This window comes from Gekko japonicus, unplaced genomic scaffold (genome assembly GCF_001447785.1).
Source record: "Gekko japonicus isolate JY-2015 unplaced genomic scaffold, Gekko_japonicus_V1.1 scaffold138, whole genome shotgun sequence".
Lineage (NCBI taxonomy): Eukaryota > Metazoa > Chordata > Lepidosauria > Squamata > Gekkonidae > Gekko > Gekko japonicus.
In genome coordinates, this window is record NW_015163096.1 from 285,202 (window position 1) to 306,264 (window position 21,063).

Here is a 21,063-nt window from a genome sequence, read left to right on the forward strand (position 1 = left end):
GCTCCAAACTTGGAGGGTGGTTACTAGAACCTCTCCCCAACACACCCTCCAAGTTTCATGAAGATTGGACCAGGGGGTCCAATTCTATGGGCCCCCAAACAGGTTGCCCCCATCCCATTGTTCTCTATGGTGGGAAAAAATGTAATTTTTTTCCCACCATAGAGAACAATGGGATGGGGGCAACCTGTTTGGGGGCCCATAGAATTGGACCCCCTGGTCCAATCTTCATGAAACTTGGAGGGTGTGTTGGGGAGAGGTTCTAGTAACCACCCTCCAAGTTTGGAGCCTCCAACTCCAAGGGCCATATGATACAATGTTGCCGAATTGCCGCCGAATTTCGGCGGCAAACCGGGAATAAACTGCAGAAGGCTGATCTGGGGGCAACCTGTTTGGGGGGCCATAAAATTGTACCCCCTTGTCCAATCGCCTTGAAACTTGGTGGGCATGTTGGGAAGAGGTTCCAGTGAGCACCCTCCAAGTTTGGAGCCTCTATCCCAAACCCCCTCCCCCCCAGCCCCCCGCAAAGTTTCAAGAGGATTTTTGCCATTGACTTCAATGGCCCCATTGGTTACAATGGACCCGAATTTTTCGGGATTCCCGAAAATTTTCAGATATCTATGCTTTACCGGTATAGATATTCGGGTTTTTTCGGGTTTCCCGAAAAAATTCGGGTCCAATAAACCCGAATCCGAATTTTACCGAATTTTTTTTTTTTGCACATCCCTAGAAGAGACATCTCTGCAGCCCAATGGCTAAAGTACCTTAGGGGGAGCTGTAGTGCCTTACAGCCAATCATGGTAATGCTTTTGCAAATGGCACCATATTGCAGGTGTAAGGTTGTTGACTTCAAATGTGAAGTTCAACTAAGTAACTAACTTGCTTTCCCCACCAATTTCCCATGGAACAAGAGGGAAGGGAGAAGGAGCAGTGGCAATTTGACAAATAAGATTTCAGGTTAGGGGGAACACTGCTCTTTAAGCAACCACAGAAGTTTTGTGGGGGGTTTTCTAATTCTTCTGTGCATGGGCAAAGAGCATATAAGAAAGGGTTTAGCTGAGCTAGACTCCATTGCTGAGAGAGGTTTGGAGAGTGTGCACTGGCTTTGGCTTCAGCTGCTGCTCTAAGCCTGACTCCTGCCGCCTGAGAGACTCTGTTGTGGACTTTGGATCAGATCCTGCCTGCCTGGAGAAGAGTGAAGACAGCAACTGGTTTGACTGAACAATATTTTTAAACAAGTTTTTTTATCCCCCCCCCCCCAGTCCAATCTTTTTGAAACTTGAAGGTTCTTTTGAGGAGAGGCTCCAGCAGCTACATTGCAAATTTGGTGCCTCTACCTCAATCCCCACCCCCTGACCACTGAATATACCCCAGGATAGATTTGCCATTGACTTTAATGGTACCCACAGGGTTCCTGAATACTGCTGAATCCCAATACCATACAAGTATTGGGATTCAGGAATATTGGGAAATACCCAAATCTTTTGGGTCCAATACATCCGATTTTTTAAAAAACAAAAAAATTTCTTGCACACCACTAGATGGTATATGATCAGTTTTTTGGTGTCAACAGATAATCATATTTTGCTGCTCCTTGGAAAATATCCAATAAAACTTATTTTTATAAATCTTTTTCAATAACCATCTAAATGCATTCTAAGGCTGAGGTGTTAAATTAGAATGAAAGTTAGAGCCAAAATGATGAATCCAACAGAAGTCAAGTCTGAGCCTTCTACTTTAAAAAACCCCTCCCCCATATGCAACTTCCCATGTTGTAAACGCCATTCTGGAGTGCTGCCCAAGCAACAGCTTTTCAGGGCACATCATTAAGAGTTGCTGTTGGAAGTCCCACTTTGAGAGCCTAATTCTGTGTGTGGTGCTTAGGATCCAGGCAAATAGGTTTTAAATGTGTATCTGCATCAGGAGTTCTACCACTAACTTTCTGAAGTGATCAATATATTACACAGTTTTAATTGTACCTTGTTTAACTCTAACCAAGTTAAGATACCCCAACGAAAGGAAAGTTATTCGAGTCTTTAAAATACACATAGCCCAGGGGTGGCCAGACTGTGGCTCGGGAGCTGCATGTGCCTCTTTCACATATATTATGTAGCTCCCAGCAAGGTGGCTGGGGAAGGGAAAGGGGGGCATGCCACCAGTGTTCCCTTTAAGCTGAGTTAGTGTGAGCTAGCTCACAGATTTTTAGCCTCTGGCTCACACATTTTTGTCTCAGCTCAGGAAGGCTGGCTCCAGAGCAAACTAATTTATGCAGAAGCCAAATCGCTCGCTCACACCTTTAATGACAGTAGCTCACAAAGTAGAATTTCTGCTCACAAGACTCCACAGCTTAGAGGGAACATTGCATGCCACCCCGATTGGTCTTCCTTTTCCCGGCCAGTGTTCTCCTTCCTGGATAGGCAACTTTAACTTTAACTCCTTCTTAAAGACACCCAGCTTGAAGGCCTTTGCCTCTTTAAATCCCTTCTCCAAGCCAGCGGGGGGGGGGGGGGTCTTGGAAGATGCATTTAAAGTTAAAGTTCTTTCCACCTCTCCTTCTCTCCCTGCCATCTATTTGCTTTCTTCCCACTTTGTTTCTATCTTTCTTTCTCTCTTTTATATCTGTTTTTACCCCTTTTGTTTTTATTTTTGGCAGTCTCATTTAATGTTAATAAAAAGCAAATTTGCATAGTTTTCAATAAAAACGTGTGGGTTATATTTGTTCATGTCTTGGGGCTCTCCAACATCTGACATTTATTCTACATGTCTCTTACGTTAAGCAAGTTTGGCCACCTCTGACATAGCCTGAACCAACTGGAGTATCCGGGGAAACTTTAACTGCAGCTGGAAAGAGAAAAGTCTTAATGACCAATTTCAGGTTCTACACAAGCTTTTTTCCTCTGGCCTGGAAGTTCCCTCAGTGCTTGCCACAGTGTTCTGCTTTGTGAAAATTTGAGCAGCTTTTTCTCAGAGTGCAAAATCCAGCCTCCATAAAAGATAGCAATTTTTGCACTTATGGTTCTAACAAGATTGCCAATCAGAAATGGCTAATTATACTTAAAACTATTTTATGTCCAATTCTTTTCTTTCTGTCAAGTTGTGCTCAAACAATTGTTGTAGCTGATACAGAAGTCACAGAATTACATTTAATCTGAACAGAAAATTGCTATGACTAAATCCAGTAGTTCACTAAAGAACAATGGGATGAGCTTTGTAATAAAGGATATAAACAACACATTTATATTTAAGTTAGGATACGTCTACCCCCCCTTTCTGCACAGAGCAGTTTTTTTGAATAATTTCATCAATTCAAATCATTTCAAAGTGGATTTCATTAACCCTTTGCAATCATAGTCCAACCTTACTGTTTAAGGACATATTGCATCTCGGTTACATGAAACTTACTCTCAGGTGTCTATTCTCATCTGTCAGTTTTATCACATCCGCCTGAAGTCTTTTGCATTCTTCTACTAGCTTCCTTGTTTCAGTGTCATTAAGTGAAATGCTGTGTGGTTTCGGCATGGGACCATCCTGTTTAGCTGTATTCAGGACTGGAGCAGATTTGCTTGCATCTATGTCATTCTGCAAACATTAAAAATTGCTTCAAAATCTAATTTGCAGAAACAAAATTAATATTAAACATTTTTCAATTTTACTGCCACTTGACAAGGACATTTTTCAATATGAAAAGCCTGGGAAAAGATGAATGTGCTACTTCTGTTATACTTCTGTTATAATAAAGTCAAATGGGATTAAAAGTATAAGAACAGAACATTTTACCCAGTCCACCTCATTCTAAGAAAAGAAAGTATTCCATGGAACTTATGTGTATAATGGGCTCATACAGAGACAACGTTTCAGCCTACCTAACTGTAGTTGGGAAATTTGAAATGCACATTATCATAACATGTTCCCGCGAGCTAACCATGGTTCATGTTAATACTGATGCAGATGCCATGTTGCAACATGGACAGCTTGAAAAATAGAAAGATGAAGGGAATCTGAACATGAGAAGAGAAAGCTACATGATCAGGAACGGTAATATGCCACTGTGTGTTTTACAAGGCCAAATCACAAGGCAACTGAAGACGCTTTAAGTGCTTAGAGCAATTATGCGGTTTTACTATCTTCTGTTACAGTCCACTACAAATATTAATGTCATGGCTACTGTTACAGACTTAAAGCACATTAACCATTTATTAATATAATAATTCCATGGCTTGGATCCAACCAATTGTTAATAGAAGGCACTAAGTAGATGTTGATTTCTCTGCATCCCCTCTTGCAGAAGAGGGCCAAGGACTTTCTACCTTTCTATTAGTCACGTTTTTTTTTGTCCAGGTGTGTCTTGTGGAATCATTTTTCTGTGATCCAAAAGGACTGCTAGGTGGACTGGAAAATGGGGGGGGGGGGGGACAGTGCACCTTCCTCTGGTTGTTGGCTGGATTTAATCTAGGCCTGGAATCGCAATGTACAAGGGGGAAGCAAACTCTGGTTGTCTTGCATAACTGAACTTGAGCACTGCAAGTGGTCAGAGTTTGTTTTAAACCTGTATTCCTTCATCATGCTCTGTGCATTTTTGAGCCCAGCAACACATCAAGTTCATGCACATTCTTAATGTCAGCTTGTCCTGACATTTCAATGCAGACTATAAGAGAGAGACACCACGGCCTTAGCTTCTGGTTGCCAGGGAAGTCTTGGGCTTCTGTGCCTTGACCAACTTGCTCCCTCCTCCCATAGTTACTACAGCTGTGTGACCCTTCTTCTCTTCTCCCAAGTGATGTCTCTCACTTGCTCCCTGATATGCATTTCAGTCCTAGCTACATTCCTTTCCATAAAAAATCCAATTATACAAATGTTGAGTGCAAATTCAGTACCTTAAAGGGGCATGAGCATAAGACTGCCACTGTTCTAGAAATCTTCATGTCCTTGACCAGATCTCTTGTTCTGTTCTAACTTAAGGCTAGTTTTGATATTTTCTTAACTAACTTGAATTGACTTAATAATCTACAGAGATGCTAGAAAAGTCTTAGGGATTTCAGCTCCCTGAAACAAACCTGATTCATCTTGTTTTTGACCTCACTGACTGGATCCATCATGTCAATCTTCTGGCTATAACTTGAAGGTACTGGAAGAACGCTGCTGCTGACTGGAGTTATGTATGTGGATCCTGGTGCAGAAAAAGTCTGAGGTGGCAGGTGAGACATGCCCTCAGTACTCAGCAGATCTCTCACTGCAAGGCTTAGGGGAATGACTAAACCTAAAGGATTAGGTTCTGCAACCCCACTCTGCTACTTAGAAAAACATAAATATTATGCACAAGCAGTCAGGCAACAGCTTATAAGGCACAGGAACAGGTAAAAAGAAGCTGGCTTCAGACACTTGAGGTTATAACTTTGCTAGTAGCAATCAAATATTTTGGCATATATGCTATATGGAAACCATTACCACCAGACTAACACCACCCTGTGCCTTGACAACATTTGGCTTCTAGTCTACTGAGCCAGGATACAGGCATCAGCATTAGCAGTGTGCCCTTGAGATAAATTGAGCCCAAAAAACTGGTTACCGAGTAGGCTACCAATTCAGCTATCCACAAATGGCCACCCTGAAAAATCCCAAAAATATTCGGGATTTTTCAGGACCACCAGATAAAGGGCATTTAAAGGGCTCTCTGTTTCTTTAAATGTTTTCAAAATGAACTCTTAGCTTGGAGAAAGCATTTAAAGGGACTGCGAGCCCTTTAAATACTTTCAGAGTCCACCTACTGCAGAGCTGTGCAGCTTGGAAAAGGCATTTAAAGGGACTGCGAGCCCTTTAAATGCCTTTCCCCCCTCCATTGGAAACGATGGAGGATGGGGGTGCCTCATTCTGGGTCCCATAGAATTGGACCCCCTTGTGTAATGTTTTTGAAACTTGGGGAGAGGGGGCTGAGGAGAGGCACCAGTAGCTATGCTGCAAATTTGGTGCCTCTACCTCAAAAAACAGCCACCCAAGGCACCAGATATCCCTGGATTGATTCTCCATTATAGCCTATGGAGACCATTGACTATAATAGTCCCTATAGGGTATCGTGGAGCCAAAAATACTCAGCAATCCCAAATATTTCCCAAATCCGAATACCAAACTTGTATTAGGATTTGGGAATACCAGGAAATGCCAATATTTTTCAAGTTCAATATACTCAAACCTGAAAAATACCGGGTGTATGTGTGTTTGCACACCCCTAATCAGCATAGCACATGCAAGAATATAATTCATGTTGCCAGTATACCTTCTTACTCCTATGGGGAGATGCTGTAAACTTCTAGTACATGCAGAGGCACAGGGTGACTGCTTAGCTTTTTCTGTGGCATTGTGGTTTCAAAAAACAAAACAAAAAACAAAACAAAAAAGTGGAACGTGTCCTTCCTAAAGAGGAGGTCTTTGATGACCATGCCTACTGACTTGGATACCACCAACGAGAGACACTGTTGAGGTCTGGGGTGGGATGCAGAGGCAGAATGCAGAAATGAGCATATAGACAGGAATACAAGAGTAACATACAACCTTTGGTTTGAAAATCCATTGATATCTGCCAAACCTGATTGTTGTGCAGGGCTGGCCCTGCTCTCCATTTTTAAAATAGGTAGAAAAATATGGTCAGTGACGCTCGTTATAATTGGTGTTGCATGTTGTAAAAAGATGTTGTATTTCTGTTCTGCCTTAGATCTTAGAGAATAACAGGAGGAAGTAATGCAGAATACATTGTGTGACCATTCAATGCTCACTGAATGGTCAACACAATGTATTCTGCAGTACTTTTGCCTGTTACTAAGATCTAAGGCACAACAAAAACGCAACTTCTTTTTTTAACAGTATTTTAAATGTATTACCATAAAAGCTGGGATCAAAAAAGAAGCATGTGTACATGGGACATTTTTGCTGTTTCCATTGCTGTACTTCCCACTGCTGATAAGACAAGCTGTTTAAATCATGAAGAGTGGCTTGTCTCTTGATAGCAGAACTTCTGCATCAAAAAACCCCAACAACCATACACAGCCGAGCTGCTGGTTCTTGGGATCTCAGCCTAAAGTCAGGAACTGAGAAAAAGGCTAACATTTTATTTGAACAGACCCAGTTCTCTCATTAAAACCACATAATCTTGGCATGAAATACCCATCTTCTTAGCGTACCTTCACATGGTCATATACACCATGTTAGATAACTATTTCTTTTCTAATGGTCAGATATAGTACATGTCAGATACTGGGAAAACTGAGCTATAGTATTTTTGTTTTGGAATTTACTATAAAGTTCATGACTGAACAATATTAGAGAATCTTGTTTAAAGAGCGGAAGTACCTTCAAGACTATTCCCTGGTCTTCCAAATAATGAAGCTGTACTGCCAAAGAACTTTGACAACAATAATTTAAAATGGAAACCTTCAGTGCTTGACAGACAAAATGAGTAATACTCTGTTTAGTTGTTCACACCAGTGCTTTTTGAAATATGCCAAGATACACAGCTTCATCCCCAGAAATTAAAGCTTGCTCCTCTGCTAGTTATGGAAGCATTTCAGAGTATCTAGACAAGAATTACGTTGCCTGCTAATTACTACATTCCTGTACTATTTGCTGGGATGTCAGCTATGCCTTCTTCACAAACCTAGCCATGTACATCTGTACTACTCTGTTTCCCCGAAAATAAGACCTATCCCAAAAATAAGCCCTAGCAGGATTTCTATGCATTTGTGGTGTAAGCCCTAGTGTGTCTTCTTGAGAAAAAATAAATATAAGACAGTGTCTTATTTTCGGGGAAACACGGTACCTGTGCATTAGACCACATCCCAAAGTCATGATAACCTCTGTGGAATTCTGGACACACATGCACCTTTGCTACGAACAGAACAAGAACTGTGTGAAAACAGCTTTGACACCTGACTGGTAGAAAATTACAAGGCAACAGATTTGTAGGGGCAAATAAAGGTTTAAGAGCCACAGGCAAGTACTGCAACTTTTAACCCCATTACTAGATAACAATCCTGCTTCCTAAACAGCATACAAAATATTAAACGCTCCTGGGCCCTTTCACAGAATTTACCAGATACCAAACTAAATGTAAGCAATCTAAGCTTCACAGCACAACCATAGTCACAGAAGTTTTTAAACACTCAACTACTGTTACAGTAGCAAAGATTAAAGGCATGTTCAAATAGTTATTTCCTGATCTTGGCTGATTCAACAAATCTAGTCTCTGCAAGCAGCCTGATATCCATATACTGCTCTTGTACCAATTTCCCCATGTTTGTCTGGCAAACAAATATTATCAGCAGGCAACCCAAGGGACAGTCTAACTAACATAGGCAAAGGAAAAATGCATGCCCACACAGTCCATGCTTTCTTTTACTGATTCTCCTATTCTGTTAAATGATCAAATGCTATAACTTACTGAAACAGCTACAACAGTTATTGAGACCATGAAGTACTACAAGATCTCCCCTACTCCAAAATAAAAGTACACTTAAGAACATGATCATATTACCATATTGTTATTATCTTTAGAACTACCTCCATTCCTAAAGGATTGTATGTTATCGTCCAAGTAAGTCAATACCAGCCAGGCAGGACCATATGATAAAGTTGCCTATCATGCCCACTTTACTCATCAACTGAGGCACAGCCTACATTCATAGCTGACTAACATGCACTCACAATGGACTGAAGTCTGATTCCAAAGCTACGTCCATGACACTATTGGCTGGGGACAGTCCAAGCATGGAATAGCCCCTGCCCAATTTCATATGGGGCTTGCTGATCCAGAAGTGCAATGAAGAAGGATGCAAAAATAGACCATTTATATGCTAAGAAAGGTAAAATTACAAAGCTTTCTGCACATTATTGAGGCTCTGGTTCCAGAGTCCTACATTTTATCTTACTTGATATAAATATATAAATCCTTCAGGTTTTAAAAAAACTAAACAAATTCCTAGAGAATTTAAGAGGTTTAGGTATTTAGTATTGTTATTTTTTTTACTTACCATCTTATCATTTTCATTAGGCATTTCAAATACGCATCTCAATTTGGAGTCCATTAATTCATCAAGTTTTGCCTCCTTCCACTGCAACAATAGTGAAAAGTCATTACATTTTAATTGCTTCAGCCTTCATATTCATTCACACGTTTGGTTTGATACAGTGCTTAAGAGCCTGTGCCAAAGGTGGTGAGTCAGGTCAGGAAATACAAAACTCAGGCCCAAATATCAAGTTCACTAGCTGGCCTCAAGCACATTTTGCATTAGTAGATACCAAATATCGTAGAAGCTCTAGTCACTAGGAAATAAAGATAGAAAGAAATTACCATTTTACTTATGAATATTCTTATTCGGACAGAGCACTCAAGGAAGCAATTTGATTTTACATATTCCTATCCTGGGAAGAGGAGGTTTTGCCTTGCTCTACAGAATAAAAACTTCAACATTATCACTTGATACAGAACAAAGGGGCGAAAACAAGACACCAGGGTGAATCCTGATGTTACCCGCCCTGAGCCCATTTGGCAAGGGCGGGATATAAATGTAGTAAATAAATAAAATAAACAGCTCCCTATCCGCATATAGATATTGTTGGCAGAAGAAAAATAATGATGTAGTAATTGACTAGCCAAGGGAAAAGATATGGGCCAACTTGTCTAAATACCACTGCAGTGACTCTTCGGGCATTTCAGATGGGTTGTAACCATGTAGCAGGGATGAGTGCCAGTCACACCTACCCTTTTCTTAGCCCTTTCTTTCGTCTCCTCCACTAGGTGGCCCAACTCGCTCTACTGCCCCACTCATATTTCAGTTGCTTCTTTCTCTGTTTCCATCCATATGAACTGTGCTGAATCTCATCCTGTGGCCATATTAATGAGAAGCCCACAATTCACCTTACTAGCCTAAAAACTCTATGACAGAATTTACTTACCACAGCTTCCATATCGGTAATGTTTGGTGGAGCAAAGATTGTCTGTACCATAAACTTGTGTTTACTCTTCTCATTAGGATCATAATCAAAGGGCTGTAACATCACTGTATAACAGACAAGATATTTATTATGGAGAGACAGACAACTGATTTTTGTATAAGTGTTAAAATATTTTATTACACTGTTAAGAGTTGAGCAAAGATTTAAGATTCTTACAATGACTTTTGATTTGCGAGCCTAAGGTTGATCTACAATATCTTAGGATGCTTCTTCCTTCCTCCCATCCTTGCTCAAAAACCTATTCGTTGACCTGCTGATCGCTAAACAACCTAATCTCAGGTCCAGGTCTGTTCCATCCTTATCTCCCATTAAAAATGTGCAAAGGGCTTATTTTCCTTTTCCCCTTGGAAAGAATGCAAGATGCACTCTGAAAGGAGGGTAAAAGTGAGCTATGTTTAAGGTGAAATTTCTTTTGGAATTCTAGACCCTGACCTTTTGCCTGTTTGATCCTATAAAAGAAAAACTTTGAATCTTGTTCAGTATGCCAGCTTGCTCTCCCTTGCTAGCATCACAATGATCATTCTATCAAAACTGCATGCCCTGACAGTCTTGAGTGAATCTTTTTCTTTCCCAGATGGGAAAGGGGGGGGGGGGTATAGTACGGTTTTCAAAACTCCCCTAACAATAAGCATTACATTTTCACTTAATATTCAAAAAAATTATGTGAAGTAAGAGTATGTTTTCCCAATAGAAAAATCAAACACGATTTGTTTCAATAAACAGGTTTGAGGAGCTGCGGTGGCTGAAGTGGTTAAAACGCTGAACTGCAGGCTGTGGAAGGTCGGTAGTTCAGCAGTTCGAGACCCGGGTGCCGCATGACGGAGTGAGCTCCCGTCTCTAGTTCCAGCTCCTGCCAACCTAGCAGTTCGAAAGCAAGAAATTGCAAGTCGAGAAATAGGTACCACTTCGGTGGGAAGGTAACAGCGTTCCGTGCGCCCCGGTGTTTAGTCATGCCGGCCACATGACCACGGAAACGTCTTCGGACAGCGCTGGCTCTTCGGCTTTGAAACTGAGATGAGCACCGCAACCCTAGAGTCGGACTCGACAGGCTTTCGAGCAAGGGAACCTTTACCTTTACCTTATTGTTTACAATGAATTCGCATTTTCTAGGAATCTGTTGTATCTTGTTATAAATATTTTCTGATAAAACCAACTAGTGCAAAGTCCTCTTGCAAAATCAGGTCATCCTTCTGCATAACAACCTGTGCTGTAATAGTAATATCAACTAAAAACTGGAGGTAGAAGATGGAAATATCTGATAATGGTGGGCACAACTTGTTATAGAACCATCTTACTATCACCACTCTGAAATACGGTATTGGGGACTGGAAGTATAGTATCAACATTAAAAAAAATTCAGAACAAAGCAGAAGAGAGGGAAGCGGATTCCATCCCTTTCCATTCAGGCACAGAGAGAGAGAGTTCATGCCTGCATTCATGGAAAGCTGCACTGTAGCTGAATGGGCATAAGGATATATACTCTTCTTCCACATTGTCACTTTCTCCCAGCACTTATACTATTCTCTTTTTTCCCCTCTTCACACGCTCACACAAAATTGACAGTTTAAACTTCCCCACTTTCCAATCCCAGCATTGAAATAAGCCTCTGTATAGCATTGATGTGGACACATTTAAACATCTCCATACACTCTACCAGGGTCTTCATGGGCTGAATACTCAGCTTTACTAAAACTGAGGGCCAGATTCACAGCTCGTAATGTATCCATCACAAAAGAAACTGACTAAAGCACGAGAAGAGAAGACTTGACAAAACCTCAACTACAGTGTGAGGAGGGAGTCTTTAAAGGAAACCCCATCCCTCACATCGTAACTGAGGTGCCAGGATAGGCCAGAGTTGTGAATCCAGACACCGTTTCAGCTACACTGCAGATGAAGGAGTTTAACAGAGCATTCCGGGGGTGGGGGTGAAAGCACTCAGGGAGCCGACTGACCTGTATGTCGGCATATGTCCGAGATATGACAGCATAAGGGCCCCCCCGGTGCTGGCATCATTGTGGGCGGTTTTGGGGGACATGGCCAGAGTTAGTCAGCTCCCTGAGCCCTTTCAGCCTGGGAACACTCACTGCCAGAGGCAGAATGTTACGCCAACAAAAAACATGGTGTGGCCCATAGGAACCCATTGAACTTGAAAATCAAGTCTTCCCCCTGCTGCTGCAGCCTCACCCACTAGGTTTGGAGGAGCTCAGGATGCTGACTACAGGCTTGGACACTCACCTCCCTCCCCAGCCATGCCCCCTCTCCAGCACCCAGTCGTGGCCCCCTCCATCCTACAAAAACCTCCACCAGGACACCTTGAAACTCAGTAGTTAGGGTACGTGGCACAGAACTCTGTCTCGGAGCTCCCTGCCATGCAGACTTAGAGCAGGCAGTGAGGCACTTTGGTGGTGGGAAAAGCACAGGCAGAGCACTACAGGGTGAGCATTTGGTGCTGACACACAACGCCAAAAGCAAAGTCTGTACTCTGTGGCTGACCTCTCCCATTCCAGAACCCTAACAGGTACCCCACCTTCAGAGGCTCAAACCATGAGGCAACCAAACACTGACAAGTAAGCAATGGCAACAATCCCAAACTTGCTCCCCCAGTTCCCTTGCTCAAGGCTGGGTGCCACAATAGCATCTCCTGCAAGCAAGACCAGCACTGAGTTCAGGGGTGGGGTAGCACAAGCCACAGCCTTGCAACACCATAGCTCCTGAAATGCCATGGTAAAAGATCACAGAAAAGACAAGGTGTGCCTGTGTTTGGGGGGGGGGGGTCTGGGAGCTGCTCCACTGTATGCAGTGAACCATACGAGCCTGTAACTCATTGCCTTGCAGTAACAATGCCTTGAGCTGCAAATGCAGGTGCTGCTGTGGATGGGTCACCAGCAATCTGGGAGCACTTAAACACAGGACAGGTGAGTGTTAACTGCATGGCACTATCATATGCCACTAGGGGGGGTTCGTGGCAAACCCCCCCCCAGCTGCATTTGCAGGCCCTGTCTGGACAAGACATCCATGGCTGATCCCAGCATGGCACTCATGTCTGCTTTCCATGGCTGGACATATCTCTGTTTCACTTTCCTGCAGGTGGAGATTCAACAGGGAGACTTGTGGGTCTGGCAAGTCCCGCCTCCGCACACACAGGCACACCTCTTGAGATGGAGCATAGTACCCTGCCAGCCCTTTCACATTCCACCCATAACACCATCCGACTTAGACGTATGCCATGGAGAGGATCCTCAGTTCTCTTCACCATGGCCACAGGGTGGAGATGAACAGAGTGTTCACACTTCGCCATGGTTTGCAGTTCAAGAAAGTCTGTATTGTGCAACAACTGTGTCTGTCTGTTTGGTTTAGCCTACCTGACAGGCGCTCCAAACCCCTCCCTGACCCACTCCCTTCCCATCCCATCTGTCACTCCTTCTGAGGGCTTCCAGAGGACATGTCTAAGAGGGAGGGCTCTCTGTGCATTGGGTGGCAGTGGATGGTTGTGTGGGTCCCATTGGTCATAGTCATGTGCCAAACATAGCAGGGGCCCAGATGCACCTCCAAAGCTGACATAAGGACAGGTTCCCTCCCTCACCTCGCAGGCTTCTATGTGAAGAGGGAGGGGCCAGGGGCTGGCCTGGGTGAATGAGCCACCTTGCTGCGGTGTTTGGGGAGTGTGACTAGATCTGGGACACTCGAATCCCATTCCCCACTTGCTCCATGGAAGCTAGTTGGGTGGCCTTGGGCCAGATGAACACCCTCAGTCTAACAAACCTCCCAGGGTTGTTTTGAGAGTGAAACAGAGGAGAGGGAATGATATAAGCCACGGGGGGGGGGGGTCTGAAAACAAATTGGGGGCATGAACGAGGTTTGTTACTGTCTGTCTGCTCTACGGGGGGGGGGGCCCCTTCTGTCAGACATCCATCAGACATCAGTGGCTGGGGGAGCCAATGCAGCAGACAGACTCAATGTTTTTGAAGGGGGGTGGGGTTTGGGGGGCTATGCCCATTCAACATACTGGCAGGCAGGAATGAAAAATGACTTGTATGGTTCCCATTGCAATACATCACAACTACATCTCTACACATGAAAGTAATGACGCATGCAGAATGGATTTGGACTTACAGTCTCTGGGCACTGCTTGCTCTGGAACAGGAATGACAGAACCCAGAATAGAATGGCAGTCATTCCAGTCCAAGACTATCTCTGCACCATCGAGAAAAGAACTGGGGGATCTGAGGGTGGTGCTGCATGCCCCCACATCTGAGGCCACCCCAGTGGCCCCCTCTTCTTGCTCTGCCACTGGCAGGGGCAGTGAAGGAATGCCCCCAGCAACAGACCACTTGAACCCCTTCCCCCAGCCTGGATCTGCTGACACTTGGTCCCTTCAAGCGAGTGGAGGGTGTGCTCCTGAAACCGAGTGCAACCACCCCTCTCTGCCCTCTGCCTGAGACTGATGCTGGACTCCACCCCCTTGCCACTTGGTCCCTGATTGGTTTTGGCAGCCTTGTCCGTCATAGCGCCACAGCCGCCACGCAATGCCTCCACTGACTACAGCGGTGCAGTAGCTATAGATGTTAGCCCGGTTATGAACGGGAAACACTGCAAATCCACTGACTTCGTCTGCCAGACACTGAGTTAATTATGCCCTTAGGAACCAGACTAGAGCCTTACCACAGTGCAGGTGTGCCTCAGGATTGCTCTGTAAATTTCTTTTCCCTTCCTATATTACAGTCTGCCTTCCCCTCTTCATCGGACACTGATGCAATGGTCATTTTTATTAGCATTTCCAGCACTTCCCCCTTCTTGATATACTGTCACTGGTGGTGGCAGAAAGTTCCATCGAGTTGCAGCTGACTTGTGGCAACCCCACAGGGTTTTCAAGGCAAGAGACGTTCAGAGGTGGTTTGCCATTGCCTGCCTCTGCGCAGCGACCCTGGACTTCCTTGGTGGTCTCCCATCCAAGTCCTAACCAGGGCGGACCCTGCTTAGCTTCCAAGATCAGGCTAGCCTGGGCCACCCAGGTCAGGGCCTGCTGTTACTACTCACAAATATCCTTTGGATCATAGTCACTTCTATATCTTAACCGGGGGGGGGGGGGGGGGGCCCAGGGGGGGGGATCCAACAAACTTTATAAAAAACAGCTGAATAAGCAGCTGTAACTAATTTTTAAAAATTAGTAATAGCCGCAGTTCTTCAGTACCAGAGGGTTTAAGCAATTCTTTCATTATTCTGAGGAGAAAGAAAAGGTTGGTGGCGCCATCTTGTGGTTTAGCAAATACATATTACATATCATGAGCCGTAGGCCAAATCTTCACATTGCAAGGACTCTGAACAACAAAAGATATTATCAGCAAATGGCCCTTTTCTTGGGAGCCTTTTATCTCCTGCGGAAATTTAACATTACATTTAATCTTTCTTTTTTGTAAAATGACCAGTAAGGGTTATAATAATCACAATATTAATCTGATTTTTAAAGGAAAATAATGATGCAGAACTTTGCTTTTTTCACTGTATCTCAACAATAACCTGTATTAACAAAAGAAGTTTCACTTAATCATGAACTTCCTTGAGCAGCTTCTACAGCCAAAAGAAAATAGTGATAGAAACAAAAATAACCAATCCAAACCAAAAATAACCAAACCATAATAATCAAACTGTCCGAAGTTGTTACCTGAGACAGTTACAGATGATCCTGGGTCAATAATTCCACTGTTTGGCCTCACACAGTATCGACGAGGTGCTGTAGTTTTCACTTTAAAACATACTTTTCTGTCAGATGGATTTCGTAGTTTAAGATTTGTGGTGACTACATCTGTGAAAGGACCTGAAAGTTTTAAAAGTTATATCTTTAGTACCTAATTTATTCATCAGATATCTCTTTTCTCAAAAACAGGCTTTACAAATGAGCTGTAGACCAGCAGTTAACCCTCAGGTCTGATTCATATGTGACAAAGTTCTCATAGTTGCCATGAGAACTTTCAGTCAAACAGCACTGGGAAGTCAACTCTGGCACCCAGGGTTCCAACTTGGATTGGGACTGCAGTGCATAAAAAGAGGGGGGTTAGGTTTTCCCATGCACAGTTATCCCAACCTGAAACATGAAGGGAGAGCAGTTATTTGCCCTGCTGGGGAAAGGTACACACACAGTTACTCAGGAGCAAGTTTCCTCAGAGATGTAAACACCAGCTGCTTAGAGTATTTCATGCTGAGAAAATGGTGGCAAGGGAACGTCCGTCCCCTCTCTCCGTGCACACTGTGCTCCCAGTACAGAGTTCCAAGCATGGAACTCCCAGACTACGCAAGTCAACCAGTCATGCAAACTTTGTAACATACAAACTGACCTTTACAGCCAGACATGTTTGAGAGGCAGTGGAGATCAGCCAGTATGTATCCCCCCCCCCTTTGGAATCACAACCCCATACCACAGACTCCAAAAAAGGCTTACCACCAAATTTATCCCTCAGTTAATTACTCCTCTATTTGGACCTGTCCAGCATCCTCACCCCACTGATTGATAAGCCAAGTACACTCACCAAATTGGATGAACAAGAGGCTTAATGAAATTCCAAGTGAAGAGTAATGGGACAAAACAAATCCATGAAAGTCTTTCAGACCCTAATAGAAACGTTACTGAAAATTTCAATTCTGTATGCTGCTTCAGTGGGAAAATACACAGGGAACATTAGGAAAATATCCTATGATTGCTTCACATCTCCCTCAGCCTGCCTTCTTTTGAACCACTTTGCCACTGCCTGGAGAAAAGACTGAAAGATGAAAAGGAAGGAAAGAGACTATCTTAGGGCCTTAAAATCTTTAACTTGGGAAAGAACCATCAAATGCTTTTTTTCTACTAGGAACAATACAGGACTACCTTCCCTTGATGCAAGGAAATTGTGCCTTTGTGACATCTGCAGCCACTGCACCAATCCTTACTCTCATCTCAAACCTATTTGCATACCTATCAATCAAAACGGAATCTTGGCTATTCACCATGAGGGCTGCTTCTGCGGTTTAGGAGGGCATCTTGATATGGGTGATTCCCGTCAACTGCTCAGAGAGACAGGACCAACTTTAACAACTTCCTGTCTCCAGGGTGAGAGTCACCCAAGCTCAGTATGGTTACTTCACAGCTAATGAGTTTGAGGACAGGAAGGAACAAAACAGAGATAAAATAACAACCAAAACAGGTTACTTTTAGAAACAGAACAATTGGCCAGTAATCTGCCAAATCAGCCGGGCCCAGTGATGATTTTTTCAAGAGTGGGCGGACTACTGCCTATTTAAGTGCCGTAGGGAACAGTCCCTCATCTTGTTGATGATCTCACCTAGGGCACCTTGAAACCCATCGCACCCAGCTTTCATTAGCCATGACAGGCACAGATCAAGGCAGCATGTGGTTGGGCGTACAGTCAGGAGCAGTCTGTTGACTTCCTCTAGGCTGAGCGGGCCGAAATGATCCATAATCTGACTAGAAGACGTGCATGGAGCCTCAAGTTCACTCACTGTCTCCAATGTGGCAGGGAGGTTACGGTGGAGCAACACGACTTCGTCTGTGAAGTAGCTCGCAAAAGCCTCACAGTCTATAGCCAATTCCCTAGTGTTTGGCCTGCCTTGTGGCAGAGTGGTCAAAGACCGAATTGTTCTAAATAACTGGGCTGGGTGTGAGCTCACAGACGCAGTCGTGACCCACACACGTCTGGAATCTGGTATGATAACGGTGGAGGTGAGGCTATGGTTAGCAGTGATTCTGTATTGGTTAAAATTAGTATTTTTTCCAAGGGGATTGTCAAGGTTAATATTGCTAGATTCCTCTGCTCCATGGATAAGGGCACTGGAAAAGATATTACCCTTCTATAGGTTTTCCAAGCAATTTCTGTGCTCTCCAAGTTATGATAAAGCCAAGGCTTTGGTCAAACAGAGGGTTGATGATACTGCAGGGCAATACGATTTGAACAGAATAGGGAGAGGGAGACTTTGTCTGGAAACTACTATGAGGGCAACCCCTATGCCTTACCTTTCCCACCTATTAAATCACACATATAGGAGAGCATTCATGCTAATGCGCTGTGACTCACTTCCCTCAGGTATCCTTGAAGGAAAGTATAAAAAGATACCCTATGAAGAAAGGATTTACTCCTGCTGTAATTAAGACATAGAATCGCTAGACCATGTCCTGTTCGACTGTAAGGTGTATAACAATATCTGTGAATCCCTTCCTCTGCCTATGTCATTACCTTTAAACAGCAGACAGAGATCATGCCTTATGAGGAGCTTTCTTTCAGATAGGCACCATAACTTTACTTACCAGGTGGCTAGATTTGGCTGGCTTGCTGCAAGGCATAGGAAAACTGTAATAGCTCATGTGGTGGATTGTTGAGATTTCAAACTTTTTAGTAGACATTGTAGTATTCCACTGTATTTTGAATGATTTTATCATGAGGCACTGCTCAAATTGTATTGTGAATGACTTTATTATTGTTGTATTGCCCCAATGAGGCATTTTATTGTCTGTGGTTTATGTTCTGGTCATAGACCATGAAAAAAACCTTCTTCAACCACCCCCCAAAAAATAGCAGTGTCCCAAGTGACGGGTGGGAATTAACATTAGGGGAATCTGTGGGTCTCAGGAGTGTGGGTCACAGGAGTGACTGTGGGTCACAAGAATGTGTGACCACTTTGAGGAAGCATATGATATGACAACGTCCGCGTTAAGGGGGTGAAATCTATCTGCTGCGGGATTGTGGCCATAGCTGCTAACTGGCGATGAAGGGTGGATGCTTTTAGCTTTTGAGAAGCTTTGCTCCAAAGCTGCACTCCCTAACAGGGGCAACTCCCGCCTGGGAAAAAGGAAGTTGTTAAAGTTGGTCCTGCCTCCCTGGTGAAAATCACTCATATCAAGATGCCCTCGTCCCTCAGAGCAAGAACAAAGTGTTTGTTAAGCCAAGGACAGAACCACCCACAAACTTACAAACATTCCTGCCATCTGACGGGCTTTTCACTAACATGACTAAGGAAATTCTACATTTTAAAAAATGGAGTGAAACGGGAAAGGTGGCCACAATAGGTAGTAATATGCAGATAAGGTAGCAAACAGAAGTAGGGCTCTTAAGAGACTAAGGAAGTAATGAAATGCAGCAGCCAGAGTAATAAAAACTGAAGAAAATCATTTCAGAAGCTATGATCATATTTCCATACATCCACATCATCTGGTAGGCATTCTGCTAGTTGGAAATTAGCAGCCACTGTGCAGCCATGGTCAAAACTCTTTGTAGAGTTGTGGTCATCCCCAGAGATGTGGGTTATGCCTATTTAACCATATTATCTGAGGCTTTATGCTAGAAGGAATATGGATACATGCAGCATGGATACATTTAGGGGGGTCACTCATAACAATCCCATTAGTCTATAACAAGCAAAAAACATGTTGCGTTGGTTTCCTGGTTTCTGAGGCATACATGCTCTAAAGTGCTGTTAGGCCCAAATTTATGTTACTATTCTGCTACTATAGCATCAGCTAGTTCACAACCACCCCGAAACTAAGGCAATAAGTTTTTTTGCTTGTAACAGACTAACAGGATCGTTGTGACCCCCAAAGTTATTGTTGGAGAAACAAGTTAATGCAGGTGCAAAAAAGGCTTTCTCCCAACTCAGCCTAGCCTGAAAGATGGCCCCTTGTCCTGATACAGCTGAACTGACCACCTGGATTTAAGCCACAGTATCATTGAGACTAGGCTACTATAAGGGACTGTATATTGATCACCCCTCAAAATCCATTTGAAAATGCCAATTGGTGCAAAATGCCACAATTTAGCTATTATTGGAAGCTAGATGAAGCACGTGCATTACCACTCTACAGACACTCCAGTGGCTGACCATCAGGTACCAAGCCCAAATTAAGGTATTGGCAATCATATACACGTTAAGGGGTCCCAGTCCAGAGGCCCCTCAGGAACCCCATGTAGGACTGCTACCAGTTCCTCTAGCTCATCCTAAAATCAGAGACTGAGGAATCAAGTCTCCAGACTTATTCAGGTACTAGGAATAAGGTCCGTTGTGGAAATAAATACAATGAGCTCTAGAAAGAGGCTCTGGGTGGGTGCCCTGACCTTGGGGACTCAGCGTCAATATGCTGTGGCAACCTCAGCAGGGTATAATGACAAAGAGTCCACCGTTTTCTCCAGGGGAACTGATCTCTGCCAACTGAAGAGCAGTTGTAATTCTGAGGGATCTCCAGCCCTCACCTGGTGATTGGCAACAATGGTTCCTCAAGAGGAACAGTACAGTCTTTCTATCACCCACTCAGCTTCCACAGCAAGAACCTGGGTCTGGCAGACTCCGCTCTGAAGTGCTAACTGCTACACCTAGGGTAGCCAATCTCCATGTGGAGCCTGAAGATTGCCAGGTATCACAACTGAACTCCAGACAACAGATCTCTCTCCCCCTGGAGAAAATAACTGCTTTGGAGGATGGACTCTATGGTGTTCTATTCAGCTGAGGCCTCTCCCCTCCCCAAACTCCACCACAAAATATCCAGGAATTTCCCAACCTGGAGCTGGCAACCCAAGTCTGGACTAGCCCCAATGAGGTCCCCACAAAGGCCCGGAAAGGGCCTCCTGACTTTGCCTTTTTACTGACAGAACCAAACTTGGTTGCCTAGCAACAGCCACTGAGGGAAAAGTTAGTCTCATGGGAGCCAAGAAGAAGTGTCTTCATCAGGAGCGACAGCCATTTTGGCAGTTTATTCTGTCAGGGAAGAGAATCCAGGCTGGCTGTGGGCAGGGGAGAGGAGCAGATCCAGCACCCAGCCAATGGCACACGAGTACTCTTGAGTAGCGGTTGATGGGCCAATGGGACAGCACAGACAATGGGAGAGCTGGAAATGGCCAATATGTAGGGCAATTATATGTATAGGATAGGATTAAGTCATCCCTGCAAGGTTGACCACTTGCCTGCTGAGTTCTAGCCAAAAAAAGTTATATGGTAGCCATACCAATTTGGCCAAGGAATGAAATCAAATCAAAGCTCAAATCCAGGGAAACACTCCACAAATGAAGGTTATAAGATTTATTGAAT

At 43.8% G+C, this 21,063-nt stretch overlaps 1 protein-coding gene across 1 annotated transcript in view; it reads right to left on the minus strand.

Annotated features, from left to right (window-relative positions):
- Nucleotides 1–21,063, minus strand: part of VAPA (VAMP associated protein A) — a 48,586-nt gene that overhangs the window by 9,578 nt on the left and 17,945 nt on the right. The window contains exons 2-5 of the mRNA XM_015406611.1: nucleotides 15,662–15,814; nucleotides 9,940–10,043; nucleotides 9,015–9,095; nucleotides 3,400–3,576 (exon numbers count right to left, since the gene is read on the minus strand). Of these exons, the coding sequence (XP_015262097.1) occupies nucleotides 3,400–3,576; nucleotides 9,015–9,095; nucleotides 9,940–10,043; nucleotides 15,662–15,814 (515 nt within the window). The remainder of the gene's footprint in view (nucleotides 1–3,399; nucleotides 3,577–9,014; nucleotides 9,096–9,939; nucleotides 10,044–15,661; nucleotides 15,815–21,063) is intronic.